We start from the raw sequence: 18106 nt of genomic DNA, 5'->3' as shown, positions 1-18106 counted from the left end.
AGAGGCAACCACACATTGATGTTTCTCTCCCTCTTTTTCCATCCCTTTCCCTCTCTCTAAAAATAAGTAAATAAAATCTTCAAAAAAATTCTCTCTTTAAAAAAACAACAACAGAAGGAGCAGATATGGCTGGGACTGTTCTTTCTCCTCTTTTCCAACTCTGAATGCAGAAGCAATGTCCAGAGCTGCAGCAGCCATATGGTTAGTATGAGGCACCAAGGACAAGCATCTCAGACAACACACTAGGCTGAAAGAGTGAAAAGTTAGAGAGCGTAGATCTCAAGGGACATCTCCAAGCAGCTAAGACAACCTCAGGAATGCCTTACCTTCAGAAGCAAAGGGAAAAACCCCACCAACCCTCACCTTTTTAATGATTTTTTCTGTTTATTGCAGCAGAACACATTCATAACTGAAACATACAAACGGGCATAGGTGCTTTGGGGTACAAATCCTTCTGTCATTTTGTTTTTAGGAATATCACTTGTAAAATTCACGTGACTAGAATTTCTTAAATCAGTCTGAAATTTCCCTTTAGTCACTTACATGCTTGAAGTAAGTTCTGTCTCCACTAACAGTGCTGCTCAGGGGAGTTAAGGCTCGGGACACACTGTTAAAGAAACAACTCTCTGAGCAAAGAGCAAGACCACACAAGAAAAAACCCCTTCAAAAACAAAAAAAAAAAAATGAGGAGACTTGATTAATGCCAAGGAACTGGGCAGACTAAGATTGAAGGAGAAACCAGACACACGCACTTTCTCCCTTTAGTGCCTGCCATATGAATGTTCAGCAAGTATTGGTTAAAAGAATTACAAATAGGTAGACACATTAAGACAGATTCCCCAGCATTGGTTCTCAACTTGTTATTCAATTCAGGTCTTTGTTTGATAAACATTTTATAAGAGGGTAGTCCAGAAACCCAGAATTATCTTCTGAAGGGTGGGGGCCCCCTGTAGTACGGGGTTCCTCACTAGGTGAGTGTTCTAGGAACCCACCTGTATTACTGTACCACATGACGTTGTTGTGAGAGGCTGCATTCAGCCTTGGTAAGTTTTTTTGAAGGCTCTTTCAATGCATTTGCACATTTCATGATGGGTGATTTATGGGCACACCTACCCACACGATGCTAAGTATTCAGCAGATTTTGACCCAAAACAGCGTGACTCCCATGCCTCACCCTCCCTATTCAACAAATCTCACCTGAGCGACTTTTTTTTTGTTTCCCCAGATGAAAAGTCCTTACAGGGAAACATTTTGCAGATATGGAAGAGGTGAAGCAAAAAACAGCAGCAGCACTAAAAGGCATCAGAATCCATTAGCTCCCTGGAGGTGGCAGGGATTATGAACATCGGCTTTTCTGGTTTCAGCTATATTACATCAAATGGAGAATACTTCAAAGGTGACTGAAGTTTAAACATGTAAAAATAAATACACAATTTTTAATAAATAAATTCTGGCTTCTGGGGGATCCTTCCTTGTAAAATCCCATATTCTTCTTTCATGTTATTTTAAGGTTTCAACATAAATTAAATATGGTGACTGAAAATAAAGCAATAAACAGAGTGGTTGTGTGTTAGCCTCCAAGGGAAGGGGTAAGTACAAAAGAATAAAATAGAGGGATGGAGAAGAGTGGCCAAGGGTGTTGGGTGGAGCTAGAGAGAACAATTCAGGGTTCTAGAACAGACAGGAAGTCAAGGTGCCAGGGCCGCGCAGACTTCCGGCGTCACTTCCCTCGCGACTTCCGGCAAGGAACATGGCGGCTCTCAGCTGTGCCCGCTGGCTGACCCGAGTGAGGCCAGGGAGCAGGTCGCGCGGGGGCGGGGTGGGATTTGGCGGAATTTTACTTGGCTCACTGCAGAACTCCAGACCGTTCCTCACGGGCTTGTGTGTGTCTGTCGCAGGCGCTGGTCGCCGCCCCGACCCCCGGGGCATGGAGGGGCCTGTGCACCTCCGCCGTAGCGCACGCCACCTCACGCGTCCAGGTAAAAGCAAGGCCCGCTCGGGTCTCTCCCATTCCCCCCACCCCTCCTTCCCAGCCTCTAACTCCACCCCCCACCCCCCGCCCCGACTCCTGCTCCCACTCCAGCTCTAGTTCTGATGTCCCCGGTCGCAGGCCGAGGACGTGAGGGTGGAGGGCGCCTTTCCCGTGACCATGGTGCCAGGAGACGGCGTGGGGCCTGAACTGATGCATGCTGTCAAGGAGGTGTTCAAGGCAAGTGGCCTGGGGGAATCAGCCCCTTGGGGGTGAATCCCACCCAGCCATGGGGTGGGTTCGAAAAAAATTACTCGATAATGACCCTGTAATTTTTGGGACCTGTCTCTGAAGGCTGCCTGTGTCCCAGTGGAGTTCCAGGAGCATTACCTGAGTGAGGTGCAGAACATGGCTTCTGAGGAGAAGCTGGAGCAAGTTCTGAGTTCCATGAAAGAGAACAAGGTGGCCCTCATTGGTATGTGTGCCCCCTTGCCGATGTACCATTTCAAATAGAATGAACAAATGTTCATTAAGCTTCCCTCCCTGTGTACTAGTTCGCATGAATTCCCCTGAGCTAGTGTCCATTTGTTCCCACCAGTTGGGAGCACAGGAGTGAGAGATCATGTGAACTGTGTGTGCAGGAAAGCTCCAAGAATTGCCACTTTGCTATGAGTCTGCACCATGGGTCCTCAAGTCTTGTTCATTATGTTTCTAGAATGCCACTTCCAGCCACCTCTTTTCTCCCCGCCCCCCCGCCCCTTCCCTGCTTGACTTCTCTCACTAGATCTTTTTAGTTTCCAGTTCTGCCCATGCAGTCCATCTTCTACATCTCTTCTCCTGGGAAGACCAGTATGACTTTGCCATGCCCGGTTTTAGCACAGGAAAGTTAGTTCTTTATACAGTGACTCTCAGCTTTTCTGGCTTGTTTCCACAGCACTTGTTCTGTGCTGTGGTCACACTAGGCTGTATTAGTTTCCAAGTACAGGTATTGTCTTCAATTATGCTATTTTTTCTGCTCAGAATGTTCTAATGCTCTCTGTCAGAATCCTCACTCACTCACTGTATTGGTTTCCCAGGGGTGTCGTAACCAATTACCACACAACCGGTGCCTTAAAATAACAGAAATTTATTCTTTCACTGTTCTGGAGGCCAGAATTCCAAAATTAAGGTCTTGGCAAGGTTCTCTCTGAAGGCTTTGAGGAGAGACCTTCCTTGGCTCTTCAGTCCTGGTGGCACCTGGAGGCTCCAGGCGTTCTTTGGCTTGTAGATGCATCCCTCTGGTCTCTGTCCCTGTTTTCATATGGCTTTGTTCTCTCTGGGCCTATGTATCTGTTTCTGCGGCTTGTCTTGTTTGAGGGCTTGCTTGCCATTGGATTTTGGGCTCACCCTAATCCAGCTTGATTTCTTCCCAGGATCCTTAATTGTATCTGCAAACACTGTTTTCCTAAGGTATTGTTTACAGGTTCTGGGGGTTGAGGTATGAGCATATCATTTTGGGGGTCACTATTCGATCTGCTATCTACTACACTCGACCAAAGATCTGGCTGAAGTGCCAGCTGTTCTGTGACATTTCCTGATATTACTACAGGGTTTCTGTGTATGTCATGTTTTAAAAATCATGTCCTTTATAGTGTCTGTCTTCTCCACTGCATTGTTTGCCCCCTTGGGGACAGGAGTTGTGTGTTGAGTTTTTGGGTGATATCTTTAGCACCTTACACATACTGGATGGAAATCCACATAGTGGATTTTTTTTGGTTGGAAAAAAAAATCTCAGATAGGTAGACACAGAAACATCAAGAAAGGTCAAAGATCCCCTTGCATTGTTTCTCAACATATTAAACCCAGGCTTTGTGATAACATGAAAAAATCTTCGGTCCTCCTTTTAGGTCATTTTGAGGTTTCAACCTAAATATGGTGACTGAAAATGAAACAGACAAAATGCTTCTGGTTTTAACTGCACTATTTCCCTTTGCTGCTTGCCTCTAGAGGAGTTTAAGGGTCAACTGGTGGGGAGTGGGCTATGGGAGTCTGGGTTACGTGATGTCACTGAGGGGACTGGACACTGATCTGGGTTCCCTTGGGCTTGGCTTGTGCCTGACATTTTCTGCTCCTGCAACTTTGTTTATACAGGAAAGATTCACACCCCGATGGAATATAAGGGGGAACTAGCCTCCTACGATATGCGACTGAGGTAGGTGGCGGGGGACTGTGGATCAGAGGGAGTACTGGGGCACCAGGCGCAGTGCTGACGGCTCTGCCCCACCCCCAGGCGTAAGCTGGACTTGTTTGCCAATGTAGTCCATGTGAAGTCACTTCCTGGGTACATGACTCGACACAACAATCTAGATCTGGTGATCATTCGAGAGCAGACAGAAGGGGAGTACAGCTCTCTGGAACACGAGGTGATGCCCTAGAAGTTGAGGAGGAGGGGTGAAGGTGGGAAGGAGGCAAAGCTCCTCCTTTCTGGTGTCACTCAGCTGTTTTCTCTCTTCTTACCCAGAGCGCGAGGGGCGTGATTGAGTGCTTAAAGATTGTCACTCGAACCAAATCTCAGCGGATTGCAAAGTTCGCTTTCGACTATGCCACTAAGAAGGGGCGGAACAAGGTCACGGCTGTCCACAAGGCCAACATCATGTGAGGGACATGGGCTTTGCATGGGGTAGGTCCCTGTGAAGATAGTCCCCTGTACTCTCTTGACTGAACCTGTTTCCTTTGGCTCATGGACAGGAAACTTGGAGATGGGTTGTTCCTGCAGTGCTGTGAGGAAGTTGCTGAGCTATACCCCAAGATCAAGTTTGAGACGATGATCATAGACAACTGCTGCATGCAGGTAAGGCCCTCCCCACATCTGCATCTCACAATGATGGCGGGGGGGCAGGCGGTGCAATTTATTTCTCTCCTCTGTGCCCACATTTTCCCTTCCAGCTGGTGCAGAATCCTTACCAGTTTGATGTGCTGGTGATGCCCAATCTCTATGGCAACATTATTGACAATCTGGCTGCTGGCCTGGTGGGGGGAGCTGGTGTGGTACCTGGGGAGAGCTACAGTGCAGAGTACGCGGTTTTTGAGATGGTGAGTGAGGTCACCTCCTCTCTTAGTCCTCTGTGTGCCTTTCTCCTGACCGCGGGTCCCCTGATAGCTCCCCCCCATGCCTCTTCTCAGTGTTCCTAGCCTGACTTCTCTCTTCCCTGATGCCCTCCCCTGATCTTAGTTTCTGCATAACATCTGCTCCCAGTGACTCCGGCCTGCCCCTCTCTCCACAGGGTGCCCGGCACCCGTTTGCCCAGGCAGTGGGCAGGAATATAGCCAACCCCACAGCCATGCTGCTCTCGGCTTCCAACATGCTGAAGCACCTGAAGTAGGTTATGGTGGCCTGGGGGAGGAGGCTGGGTGTTGTGAGGGAGGCACGGGCGGGGAAACTGGGGCCCAGGAGGAGAGGGAATCTCGGTTTCTTTCTGTCCACATTGACAGTCTAGAGTATCACTCCAACATGATTGCCGAGGCGGTGAAGAAGGTGATCAAAGTTGGCAAGGTGAGTTTAGAAAGGCCGTGGGGTTCAAGGCCTCAGCACTGCTCTCTGGGAAACCTGAACTGGGGTCTCCTTTCCCTCTAGGGTCCCAGAACATCCGTTCTCTGATCTTGCCATCCTTCTCAGGGCTGCTCTTTGCCTCCCTTCTCTTGGCTGTTTCATCCTCTTGATCTCTTTTGCCTTTTAGTTCCCATCTGCTATTCCCTCTTTCCTGCTCCATCTATTACAGGGGTGTCAAACTCATTTTCACCAGGGGCCTCATCAGCCTCGTGGTTGCCTTCAAAGGCCCGAATGTAATTTTAGGACTGTGTAAATGTAATTACTCCTTAACTAGGGGCAAGGAGCGCGGCGCTACCCCTGGGTAGAAACAAGGTGCTGGTCTGGATAAAACAAGGTCAGCCCTCGAGTCTTGTTTGCCACCTGTGATCTATTGGCGCTTTTATGGGCCATCTTAATGCTAAACTTGCAACTCTCTATCTGGGGGGACAGCATGGGGGATGGAGGAGCAGAGGGAGATAGCAAGCAGGATGAGGCAGGGGTGTCGGGTCTTCTCCACCCTGGAAGCCCATCCTCATTTGCATTCTCCTGCTATTTTCTTTCCTCCCACTTGGTCTGTCTCATTTCCTCAAGGCATCTTCATCTTGTTTCCAGCCTGCATTTCCCATCTTACATCCTGTTGTTTCCCATTCATTCTGTCCAGGCTGTAGCATAGCTTTAATAGTGGCTGTGGCCCTCAGGAATCCGTTTTTCCAAACCTGGCAGCCTCCTTGTATTTCTGCTGCATGTCTTCTGGCCTTGTCACACCTTCTGGGACTCATTTCCGTCGCACTGCCCTACCCCCCCCTTCATGGGCTCTCTTCTCTTCTTCCCCACGGCTGTTGTTGCCTGTGGTGGATGTAGGTGCGGACACGAGACATGGGCGGCTACAGCACCACAACGGACTTCATCAAGTCTGTCATCGGCCACCTGCACCCATATGGGGCCTAGAGCCCTTTATTCCCTCCAACCTCACGAGGACCATACTACCTACACTCCCCTTCTGTACAGTGGACCAGAGAAGAGCCCTTAAACCTCTAGATCATAACCACCTTCTGGGCAGAGCCTAGGTTGTCCCGGGGCTGGCTTCCTTAGGGAACTGTGTTGGGTGTGGGGAGGGCTAGGGAAGGGCTCAGGCCACAGGGATGATGACAGTTCTCCCCTGCAGGTTCGAACTCCTGACATGGGTGGCTATGCCACCTGCCAAGACTACACTGAGGCTGTCATTGATGCCCTTGCCCACCCACATCCACATAAAGGTGTCTAATAAAACATGTACATCAGTCAAGTCTTGTGAATTTGTTTTTATTGGGATACAAGGGGTTGGGCACTGGAGGGTACTATCCATTCTAATCTTCCTGGGAGAGCTTTTGGAGCTTTTTCTTTTTCTTGGAGCTGCTGCTCTTGCTACCAACAGCTTCTTCAGGTCCACTGCTGAGTGGCTCCTCTTTGGAAGAAAATTTCCTCTTTTTCTTGGGGACACTCCTGTTTCCTGCCTCTTCAAGGTCACTAACTGGTTCTTCCTTAAAGAGCGATTTCTTCCTTTTGGGGACAGTCCCACTGCCAGTTGTCTCCTCAAGATCACTACTAATCAGCTCCTCCTTGGAAAAAGATTTCTTTTTCTTCGGTTTGGATAAAGGAACAGGTGGGTCTTCCATTCCATTTTCCTGAGGAACCGCCTCCTGGAGCTTTTGCTTTTTCTTCTTTTTGGGTTTTTCATTAGTCTAAAGAGGGAAATAGGCATGAAACAGTGTTGCCACCCACTGTATGAGCACCTCCCTCCCCAACCACCCCATGGAATTCCAGCAAACAAATAGGGCAGAAGACTGCTGGAAATGCTGCTGATTTGCCCAATGAATCCGGGATGGTTTGTAGCTGTTATATGACTTAAAAGAGGAAAAACCCACCACACTGAGGGTCAGAGAGTACCCTGAAACACTAGATGACAAACCAGGCAGTAACAAAAACCCCAGGGAAGATTTTAACCTCACAGGTTGCAGACTTCCCTGCCCCCAACCCCACTATGAAGAGCTACCACCTCCAGATGCATGGCCCAAGGACAGCAGGGATTCACATTGCCCCTGGTTGAGGACTCCTGGGAAGCAGCCGAGGACAGAACACACTTGCCCAGGGAACCGGTGTGTGCTACAACCAGCTCCCTGGGCTCTTGGACAAGTTCTCTCAGCACCTATCTCCTTCCTATAGAATCAAGAGGCAGTTTGAGAGGTTGCAGGTCCTTGTTGCAGTGCAAAGGCCTGGACTCACATCCTTTGTCCTGCTGTTGAAAACTACAGTCCAGGACCTTCGCTTTGGGCTGATCTGCCTACTGACCTCACACTCCTCCAGTGCACTGCTGTTTTCTGAAGATGCGAGGGCAATTGCAGCCAGCCGTTTCTTTTCTTTCTTCAAGCGTTTTCTCTCCTGTTTCTCCAGCTTCCTAGTAATCTCGGCAGCCGCTTCCTCTGCCTGGCCAAAAAAAAGTGCTGAAAAGGCTCTGAAGACCCCTGGCCTTCCAGGCCTCTCTCCTGGCTTTATTGGATCAGGCTCATTAAATCAGTTTTTTTGCCTCCACTCTACAAGGTCAGGCTGAGACAGTTCATCACCTCCAACACTCAGCTACGGTTTTCCCCTTATCCAGCAAAACCCAAACTGACCTGAACCATTGCCTCCTTCATGACCTCCAGATTTTTTCGTGGAAGCATTCCAGTCTCATAGAAGGATAGCCGCTCCTCCACTTGATCTCGAAGCTTCTCCCCAAATACACTTGTGGGTACCTCTGGATGTGTGTGTGTGGGTAAACAAAGCCTGTCAGCTCCTAGAGGGACAAACTATTCCACACCCCCAGGGTTTCCTCTGCCCTCAGCTTCACTCAGACCCAAACTCTCAACACTCACTAGGTGAACTGCTGTTGACGAAAAATGTTACCATCATTGTAGAAGCTGCTAAGGCATCCAGCCCCCCACTCCCAACTGCCAACTCCCCTAGCCATACCAGAGAAGCAATCAATTCGTGAGGCAATACTGCATTTGTTTGCCAGGTAGCGGGAGATGCGGCCTTTGTTCTTGGCGGCTGCTCGGCCAATGAAAGTGGAGTGGAAAATAAGTCCATATTTTGGGGTGTTACCCCTTGTCTTCAAGGCTCTGGGAGAAGAATATTCAGTGGAAAGTTGAAGATCAGAAACTTCAACCCTAATAACCAAGGCAACTCCTCCCCAACCCCCAGTCTCTGGAGTGAGCCTCAGGCTGGACTGGGTCTCTATCCCACCTCATGCCAACCCACAGCTCCCAGAAGCAGAGGGAAGGCATCCAATGTCGCTGACCTGGAAACTTGATCCCTTTGCTGGGCCCTGGGAATCACTCAGACACCAGGGCTGGCCATCACCCCCATAGCAGAGGCCTGTATAGGTCAGGATGCCCTGGTCAGCCATCACTGTGATCCCCAAACAAGCAGTGGGCACCAGAAGTGGTACCTGAGTGCGGGCAGGCGCCCTCACTGGTACCTGAACAGGGCCTTTTCAGCCCCAAGGATCTGCACTGTGGATGCTGGATACTTGGCCAGGTTGGTGAGGCTGCCAGCATGAGCAATGAGACGCGCACCTACCTGGAGAATGATTCAAGGAATTAGTCACAGAAACTCGATTCACCAACCCACCAACTGCATAATCCTGCTTCACCTTTCCCCATCAAGTGCATGTGGGGGAAATGCAGTGGGTCAGGAAATACAGCAGTATGGAAATACACAGTACCATTCCTTACTCCCCCAGTTTTATGTTTCCCATGACGCACCGCTTCCCCAATCAGGGCTGACAGGCTGGGGGCCACTTGGCTCATCTTGGACCGCAGGTAAGTGTGCAGGCTCTGGCGGTACTCTGACAAAGACACCACCCGGCTGGAGAAGCTCTCGATGTTTATCAAGTCAATGGCTGATATGTCCATGCCTGAAGGACACACAGGGTATGAATGTGGAAGCCAGATATCCAGAGTCCGGAACCTTATTTTGGCTGCCAGGTGCTGTACTGACCCATGGAGGCCCGTGAGGCATCCAGAATAGCCTTAGCCTTGGCCCCATCCATTGTCAGCTCCTCCAGCTTCTCCAACTTTTCTTCATTCAGCTCCCTTCGGTTTCCAATGAACTGAGCAATGCGGCAGTAAGTAGCATTGTCATTGATGATCTTCACCAGCTCAGGAAAGTGATATCCATACCACTCCCTGCAAAGAGCCACAATGACTCCCTGGCCCTGCTGCCACATCTCACAGCTATAGCCTCAGCTCTCCCGACACCTCCTCAACTCCATGTCCCCCCATTCACAATACAGACCAGGCAAAGGGCCTGGGCTGAGGTGTATATGGGGTGGGTTTACTCTGCCTCCTCTTTCTGTACAGGCAGTGTAAGAACACAGCCTGTGGTAAGCACCAGGAGGCCCAGTCCCACCCCCTCTTGTTCTCCCCACAGGAGTCAGTCAGCACCTCAGGATTCAAAATTAGCTAACCCACAGACCATAGACCCCATCCTCAAGGGTTGCCCCTGCACTTTACCTGACACGCATGGAGAAAGTATTGATGTCCTTATCCAGCTGGTCCAGGAGGCTAATGGACTGTATAATCATATTGTCCACCCGGTTCACATTGAACTTAACTTTGGCACGAGAGTAACTGTGTCCCAGCCCCAGTTGAGCTTTACAAGCAGACAGATCAGTCAAGCCCTTCACCAAGTTGTGGAAGTGCAGACGAACTCCTGGAGGAGGGCAAGACTATGAGCAAGGAAAGGCCTGAGCTTGCTCCTGCACCCTCAGGCACCAAACAAGGACAGCTCCCCAGAAACAACCTTAAGTACCCTAATGTTTCCAGAACCCTCCTAAAAGATGCCAAGAATGGCATGAATATTAGTTAAAGGATGATGATCTCACCTCGAAGAATCTCAGCTATCACGCCTCCAGTCTGGCAATTGTACCCTAATTCCTCTTGTATAGCAGCACCAATCTTGGGGTCCCCAACCCCCAAGAGTACTTTCTTCTTTTTGGCTGGCAGGTGAGTCTCCAAGAACAGGCGGAGGTCCTCATGAACAACACCTCAGGATAAAAAAAAAAAAAACAGCTCCCACTAATAGACTGAAGGATGCTCACATCATAAAAAGGATCCTGTCCCTTCAACTGCTGATTATGGCACAGACCAACTGGTCCAGTAGAGCATGCTGGGATGGCATGCCTGGACACCCCCCTCTTCTCAGGCTTTGCTCAGAGACATGGAGACATCAGTGACTGCACTCAGGGGATTGACAGACTCAAGTCATCACTGCAAAGCCTGGATTAACCAAGAGAGGAACAGCACTCAGGTCCAATATAACAAGCATGATACGCATAATTAAAAGCTTAAAACATAACCTGAGCACAATGAAAATACTTAGCACCCAATCTGCCTCCTGGTGCCAATCCTTTTTCTTGGTTTTTACGTATCAATATCGCTCTTTCCAATCAACTGAACCAAGTAGCAGAGAACCACATGTGATTGGGTTTAGCACTGAACCAGTCCCTCCTGCCGGTTTTCATTGACTCACAACTCATTTATTACTTGTGCCCACAAGGGAAGACTGTGTGCTTTAAATACAACGGCTTATCTTATAAAATACTTAAGAGGTGGACCACTCACCTTCAGACACAGAATTAGCATTTTCCAAGGCAACCTGGGATGAGGCAAAGGGACAAAAGGCCACGAGACGAACAATGTTGTGGAACTTGCCTAGGTTGAGCACGCACTCCTCCACCTAAGGGGCCGAAAAAAGGATAAGGTGTCTTTCTTCCTTCGCTTTTGGCTCTACAGCAGTTCTCAGCCCTGGGCACACATAACAAACTGAACGCTAATAAACCTATAATGGGCCCTAAATCTCAGTTCTAATTAGACGGACAAAAGGCTTCTAAATGATCCCAACACGATTCTAATCGTCAACGTAGGTAAGGACCCCCGGCTCTGGAGTTTCTGGGCCCAGCGCACACCCCAAAGCGTGAGGCCAGCCACGTGGGAGGGCGCGATGCATGCTGGGGCCGGTGCGGCCGGCGAGACCACCACTTCCACCCACCTGAGGCTGCAGCAGGCTGATTTCCTCCACCTCCTTCAGCGCCAGCAGCGCATAGCCGACCGCGTGCTCGAACAGCACGTGCAGCAGCACCTAGAAAGGGAGCCAGGGCACCAGTCAGCGCGGTCCCCACCTTTGCCCGGCCCCACTCCCAGGGCGGGCCCGGCTCCGGGCAGGGCTGCGGCCCGAACCCAGGCCCAACTCCGGCTTTGGCCTAGCTCGCGTCCCACAACCTCTCCTCACCATGGCGCCCGCTCCCGGCCCAGCTCGCAATGCGGTTAGCGGGCTCTGGCGCGCGGAACTTGACACCGGAGGCCACGCCCTCCGCACCGTCGACCAATCAGAGGTCGGGGACGAAACCTTTCTGCGCCTCCGGAAGGAACTGCGGCGTGGTATCGCCGGGCGGGCTGAGGGGGTGGTGCGAACGCTGGCGGGCTGACCTTTTCCGGTCTCTGCTGCGGCGCGGGCCGGGGCCCAGTCCTGCTGGCAACAGAACAGTTTAGGAAAATGCTTTTCTGTGTAATAGTCCAGGTCCTCATGTTCTCATCATATAAGTTACGGGCCACAGAGTTAGGTGAAAACCGGCCGGGAGGTCCTGCACGGGCTGAGGTGATCATCCCCAGGCTGAAAATGGGTGTCGAGCACGCTTTCCGCAGTGCGGGTGACAACGGGCTCCTGCATTCTACCCCCACCCCTAGGACCCCTTCGTCTCGCCTCCCACTGGGGCCGACCCTCCCCGGAATCCGGAGCCGCGCGCCCTTTTGTCTTCTCTGCTACGGAAGCGTAACCTGGAGCGAGCTGGCGCAGACCCTGAGGAATCGTCACTCCTGGTGGATGGTTTTGTGCTTTAAAATTGTGTTTTGTGTATTTCCTTTCCTAAAATGAGGATGGCAGGCGATAGAGTAGAAAAGAAAGACGACCCTACCTTTTCCTCAGGGGGAAGGTAGGGTGCTCCTTCCCCTTGAACTCCTTTTGCAGGAACACGTGTTGCTTCCCCTGTTGAAGAGCCCTTCAGTATTAACCCCCAGTTAGCTCCAAGAGATTAGGAGCTGCTGCCCTGTGCACGAGGGTGGCTTTTGGATACTCAGGCGACTTTTGAGTTACCTTTGCTTTAATAGTTGATATTAAAACATGGTTATCCTAAAGTAGTATATATGCCGGTAAATTAAAAAAAAAAAAAGTCATTTAAAGGTTTTTTTTAAGTAACATAAGTTTAATATATTTTATTTTCTTCTTAAGCAATTATGTTCCTTGACAAAATCCAAATACTGAGCTCACTCCCAAAGCCTTTTATATTAAACTTAAAAGTATGGTTGGTAAATCTTAAAATTTCATAATCTCAATATTGCTTGTGAACGTTTTGTTACATATATCTACTTACAGTCATGAGTCTGAATCAGTTATTCCATTTCATATTTTAAAATAGAATTGCACAATTATAATGTTAAATTCTCTTAAACATTAAAAATACCAGATTAAGTAGATGGTTTCAAAATGTAATGGAGAATATTAATGCTATGACTTTGATTTAGTTCATTACTTTTATACTTAATTCTAAATATTCCCAGGGTTACAGGTGCTTATCTGCTAAGGTAGGGATTTTCAAAGAAGTCAGAATCCATTAATGGACTGCAGAATTAGTTTAGAGATAGGATGAAAGAGAATAGGAAATAATAGTATGTCACATAAAGTAAGGGATATTCATCTGTAAAACTTGTCTCAGCTAAACATACATGTTATATGTTTAAATATAAATGTGTACATATATATTTATTTGTTTTTGTGCATTAAATACAAAAAGCCTGAGAGTTGCTGAGCTAAAAGCTACCCACAGTCACATTTTGGACGGACAAATCTGCACCTGAGTCTGAAAGCATGCGAGCCAGGAGCACTGACCAATGTCTGAGGGAAGAAGATGGATGTCTCAGTTCAAGCAGAGATAGAACTACAGTCATATCTCAGTACTGATTGGCTTCACAACTTGTCAAACCCTGTACTCATCCCCTTTTGACAAGAAAAAAATGTTTTAGCACTCAGCACTTGCTCAGGACTTGTTGCACTTGCTAGAATTTGTATGAGTCACAGCTCAAGAGAAAATGCTTCATTGTTTGGTGCTCGTTGGTTTTGACACTCATCACAAGTTGCAGAACGAATTAACAGTGACAAGTCCCGATGTACCACTGTGATTTGCTCTTCCCTCACCTTTCGTTCTGTTCTGGCACTTGAAATGCCATCCATATTTGGAAGGGCCAGTTCACCAGTTCAGTTCCTGTTGCGTGCCAGGTATCTTTCTAGATGCAGGATACAGTAGTAAGCAAACCAAGTCAGTGCCATTATGGAGTTTACATTCTACAGGGAGATGGAAAATCAAGTAAATATGTTGATACGTATTAAGGAATATTGCATTGTTTTGTAGAGGCCCTCAGGGAAGAGGTAACATTGGGCAGAGATCTTAAGTAAGGGAGTAAGCAATGCAGAGATCTGGGAGAAAAATAAAAACATAACCCTTGACCTCTGACTTCAGAGACTTTATATGGGAGAATGCACATAACCAAGTGCCAAAATGCAGTAGTGTAGGAGACTGGCCAGAAGACTGTTTGGAGGGGCCAGTGCTCCCGAGGAAGGGCTTTTGGGTATATATATATTTGTCCATTTATTGATTTTAGAGAGAGGAAGGGAGAGAGAGAGAAACATCGATGTGCTGTTTCACTTGTTTATGCCTTCATTGATTGATTCCTGTATGTGCCCTGACTGAGGATTGAACCTGCAACCTTGGCATGTTGGGATGCCTTCAACTCTAACCAAATGAGCTACCTGGCCAGGGCTTTAGGTATTTATGGACTAATGTTTAGGTCCTTAAGAGATGAAGAAGGGAGGGTGGAAGCAAAAGCTTGAAACAGGAGAAGAATCTGCTAGAGGTGTAAGATTCATCCTGGGCGGTAGTTGGACAAAGACTGAAGAGTCTAGCATACAGGTGGCAAACAAGGGCCCGAGGGCCTTGTTTTATCGGAGCCGGCACCTTGTTTCTACCCTGCGGCAGTGGAGACTCTTCTCCACTACACAGTGTTTGAATAGAGATTAATTTGGAGGTGATATGCAAGACATTTCCCAAAAGTTCCTGCTGAGAAAATGCCCTTCATGGGCAGCAGGTCTGAGGGGGGAGCTGTGGGTTTCCCGGGCGCAGTCCAGTCTCAAACTTGAAAGCCATGTAGCATCTGGGGTCTTTTCTTTGGGTAGATAGGACTGTTCACCCATTGGGAAGGACTATACACTGCAACATCTGTAACTCTTTTATGTAGCCCGGTCTATGGCTCATTGTGTCATTTTGGTGTAAATTAACCCAGAGTTTTTGCTTTGGGAAATGCTAATGGGGACCTCTGGAAATGGAATGTGCTAGTTGTATGCCACATAACGACTGACCTTATACATGAGGGTAGTATACCATATAGCCTAGGTGTATAGTAAGTTGTACTATCTACATTTGTGGTAAGTAGGCTCTGTGATGTTCACACAGTGACAAAATTGCCTATGGATGCATTTCTCCGAACTATCCAGAGGTTAAAGCTAAGCATGACTGTTTCAATTCCACTGACTAGGAGAACTTCAGGAAAGGAAATTGCATGGAACGACCACAAGATGGCGGCACTTACTCATTTCTCAAATGAGAAACCCCATCAACTTCCAAAGGCTTCTAGCAGTTCCTTAGCTCTTTTCTCAAATGTGGAAAGAAACCCTGCAGAAGTCTTTGGTAAAGAGTTAGCCACATATGCAACATTTCTTTCCATAGGCACAGAAGAACGAAAAGCGTCTGAGGAAGATCATCTAGCCCAGAGTTCCTTGTCTTTTCGGGTGCAGCTTTTGAGGCCCAGAGTTGATTAGAATTAGAGGGTAAAAGTTTTGTTTAGTGGATGGTATTTGTGTTCATAACCTGAGCCTGAGGATATTTCATCTTATCTGTGATAATATCTGTTATGTATTGATCAGTTAGCTGAATGCTTTGCATTTAGTCTTACATGTGTCAACTTATTGAATCTTCGTAACAGATTTTGGGTTTATATCGCCCATTTTCTAAGCATGGTTTGGTGATGGAGATACCTGTATATACCTTATGTGCCCCAGCCATGAGCCTGGGTGTTTCGTTACATGTTTGAAACCAATACTTCGCTGAGGAATAAATGATCTGGCATAGTGCTGCAGAGAGCTGCCCTCAATGGAAAGCATCAGCACTGGCAAACAGGTCCAGCTCACAAAATCGGATGGTGCTCACACACCTGGTGACTTGGCCCTTGAAAATTGTTTTTCAGTTTTGGTTTCCTAGGAACCAAAAGGGGTAAAGAGCCCGCTTGCTCGAGTCTCAGATTTTGAAGGCATCTCTTGGAAACAATATATGGGGTTTAGATGTTTATTTGATAATCTCTGTCTTCTATCTGGAGGGCTTAGGCCATTAGCCTTTATTTTCATTCCTGATACGTTTTATTTTTATCCTTTTACATGCTTTCTATTTGGCGTGATTTTTTGTCATTGTTTCTTTGTCTCCTCCACCCTCTTTCTTGGAAGTACTATTAACCTAAAATCACTTGAAAATTTCCCAATTGAGTTTTTCAGGACACACAGCTGTTCTAGGAATTTAGATTCTCTGCATGAGGGCTGCCTTGTGGATTTAAGTTCTCAGGTTCTCAAGGGAGCATTCTTCTCCTCCACTTCTGCGAGGTCAAGAGAGAAAAATGTTCCTTTCTTCATGGTGGGTTTATTTCTTATTGCTTATTACAGAGCCTGAGGAACTTTGGTGCCCCAGCTCTGGGCGGGGTTCTGCAGAACATTCTGGGAGTGACTTTACTGAACTGAGGATCACCAGTGTAGTGGATGCTGTTGGCGCCCTGCCCAGGTCCCCTTAGTGGCTGGTGCATCACTCCCCAGTTTCAGTGAGTGTGCAAGTCAAGGGCGGTCAGGCGTCTGCCTTAATCTTCACCAAAAATGTGTTCCTGCTTACGTGATTCTGTGTGAGATGGAGCTCTTCATGGACCTGGAGCATGCAGATCATTAGAAATGAAAGGGTCTGTCTGCAAAAATAGCTTTTGACACATTTTATTGTCTTTCATTTCTCCCCAGTAAGGAATACACAGACAGACTAGGCTAATATCAGGCAGACACCAGTTATAATTCTCTGGATAAATTGTTAATCGGGCTTTCTAATTCAAATCATTCTTAGGTGATCTGAAGAAAGAGAAAAACAGAAGGAGGGGGATGGAGGGAGGAAAAGGAGGGAGAGGGTAAAGAAAGGGGAAAGGAAGCAAGGAAAGAAGGAGGGGAGTCTTCATGCCTGATGGTCCCTGGACAGGCCAAATAGTGAAGTTTCAAGATAGAATGAGCTGGAAGTCAAACCCAAGAATGCAGAGATGATAACAATCTTTAGGTTGTTCTCTAATAACATATCTCAGCTGTGAAGCCACACCTCATCAACATGCTCCTCCCTAAGCCCTGGCTGGCGTAGCTCAGTGGATTGAGCACGGGCTGTGAACCAAAGTTTCGCAGGTTCCATTCCCAGTCAGGGCACATGCCTGGGTTGCAGGCCATGGCCCCCAGCAACCACACATTGATGTTTCTCTCTATCTCCCTTTCTTCCCTCTCTAAAAAATAAATAAAATCTTGAAAAAAACAATAACAAAAAAAAACATGCTCCTCTCTTACTTATGCCTTCTTCCTCTGCCCACCTCCCTAACTCACCAGAAGTTCTCTGTTTCTTGGGGGTCCTGGGAGCCAATCCTCTAATTTGGGTGTCTTTCAAAAAAAGCTTTAGAGTTTTCTCAACAGAGTTCTTGTAACTATTTGAATTAGGAAACCTCCTGTTAATATATGTCCAAAAATTCTTTGGTAACTGCCCCCTTCAAGAGACCCAGCTAATCTCCCCTTAGAGTATGGGCTAGACTTAGTGACTCAGTGCTAATGAGTAGGAAGTGGTAGAATTGATGGGGTAAACTTCTGAGACTAGGTCACAGAAGGTGTACTGTGGCTTCCCCCGTGCTTGCTCTCCCGGATTACTTGCTCTGGGGAAAAGCAGCTGCTATGTTGTGAGGACACCCCATCAGCCCTGTGAAGAGGTCTGTGCAGGGAGTAATCAAAGTTTCCTGTTAATAGCCAGCAAGGACCCAAAGTACATTTGCCAATGGCCACGTGTGTGTGCCATCTTGTGGACAGATCTGCATCTGCAGCCAAGTCCTCTGATGGCTGCAGCCCAACCTGCCTGAGGTCTTGACTGCAATATCTAGAACCACAGCTGCCCAGTGAAGCCATTCCCAAATTATTTTTTAAATTTTATTTTTCAGTTACACTTAACATTCAATATTATTTTATATTAGTTTCAGATGTACAGCATAGTGGTTAGACAATTATATAATTTATGAAGGGATCCCCCCAATAATTCAAGTACCCAACAGAAAACCTACATTGTTACTACAACATTGGTTATCACTCCCAAGTTTTTGATCCACAGAAACAGTACGAGA

At 47.7% G+C, this 18106-nt stretch overlaps 3 protein-coding genes and 5 non-coding genes across 10 annotated transcripts in view; 1 reads left to right on the top strand and 7 right to left on the bottom strand.

Moving 5' to 3' along the window:
- Positions 1-1713: 1713 nt before the first annotated feature.
- IDH3B (isocitrate dehydrogenase (NAD(+)) 3 non-catalytic subunit beta) lies at positions 1714-6822 on the top strand. 3 transcript variants are annotated; one of them, XR_006784997.1, is made up of 13 exons: positions 1714-1786; positions 1899-1979; positions 2111-2209; positions 2324-2444; positions 4100-4160; positions 4239-4371; positions 4470-4603; positions 4697-4799; positions 4895-5041; positions 5233-5327; positions 5441-5501; positions 6399-6604; positions 6703-6822. XR_006784997.1 is itself a non-coding variant. In XM_045832895.1 (12 exons), exons 1-12 carry the CDS (start codon positions 1751-1753, stop codon positions 6799-6801), a joined length of 1170 nt encoding a protein of 389 aa, XP_045688851.1. In that variant the 5' UTR covers positions 1714-1750; the 3' UTR covers positions 6802-6822. The 3 variants fall into 3 exon arrangements, 2 of the variants coding, with proteins under 2 accessions (XP_045688851.1, XP_045688852.1); XM_045832895.1 differs by lacking the exon at positions 6399-6604; XM_045832896.1 differs by having other exon boundaries at positions 6399-6822.
- A 1-nt stretch (position 6823) lies between these two features.
- On the bottom strand, positions 6824-11916 carry NOP56 (NOP56 ribonucleoprotein). Its single transcript, XM_045832894.1, has 12 exons — positions 11847-11916; positions 11607-11696; positions 11180-11294; positions 10441-10602; positions 10070-10268; positions 9555-9742; positions 9320-9471; positions 9034-9134; positions 8526-8674; positions 8189-8310; positions 7866-8000; positions 6824-7258 (listed from the first exon to the last, which is right to left on the bottom strand). Exons 1-12 carry the CDS (start codon positions 11847-11849, stop codon positions 6884-6886), a joined length of 1791 nt encoding a protein of 596 aa, XP_045688850.1. The 5' UTR covers positions 11850-11916; the 3' UTR covers positions 6824-6883.
- Positions 8071-8142, bottom strand: LOC123815466. The gene has a single exon (XR_006785120.1). It is a non-coding gene; the product is annotated as a small nucleolar RNA SNORD57 (small nucleolar RNA).
- Positions 8400-8470, bottom strand: LOC123815401. Its single transcript, XR_006785068.1, has one exon. It is a non-coding gene; the product is annotated as a small nucleolar RNA SNORD56 (small nucleolar RNA).
- On the bottom strand, positions 8886-8971 carry LOC123815420. Its single transcript, XR_006785086.1, has one exon. It is a non-coding gene; the product is annotated as a small nucleolar RNA SNORD86 (small nucleolar RNA).
- Positions 9825-9956, bottom strand: LOC123815408. The gene has a single exon (XR_006785075.1). It is a non-coding gene; the product is annotated as a small nucleolar RNA SNORA51 (small nucleolar RNA).
- Positions 10764-10831, bottom strand: LOC123815421. Its single transcript, XR_006785087.1, has one exon. It is a non-coding gene; the product is annotated as a small nucleolar RNA SNORD110 (small nucleolar RNA).
- Positions 11917-13780: 1864 nt separating the features above from the next.
- The window catches only part of TMC2 (transmembrane channel like 2), a 62832-nt gene continuing 58506 nt past the window's right edge, over positions 13781-18106 (bottom strand). Inside the window, exon 22 of the mRNA XM_045832593.1 lies at positions 13781-13952. Within this exon, the coding sequence (XP_045688549.1) occupies positions 13858-13952 (95 nt within the window). The 3' untranslated portion in view covers positions 13781-13857. The remainder of the gene's footprint in view (positions 13953-18106) is intronic.

Source organism: Phyllostomus hastatus, unplaced genomic scaffold, assembly GCF_019186645.2.
Source record: "Phyllostomus hastatus isolate PE091 unplaced genomic scaffold, TTU_PhHast_1.1 phas_contig_17, whole genome shotgun sequence".
Lineage (NCBI taxonomy): Eukaryota > Metazoa > Chordata > Mammalia > Chiroptera > Phyllostomidae > Phyllostomus > Phyllostomus hastatus.
This window is presented reverse-complemented; position numbering and strand designations above follow the sequence as displayed.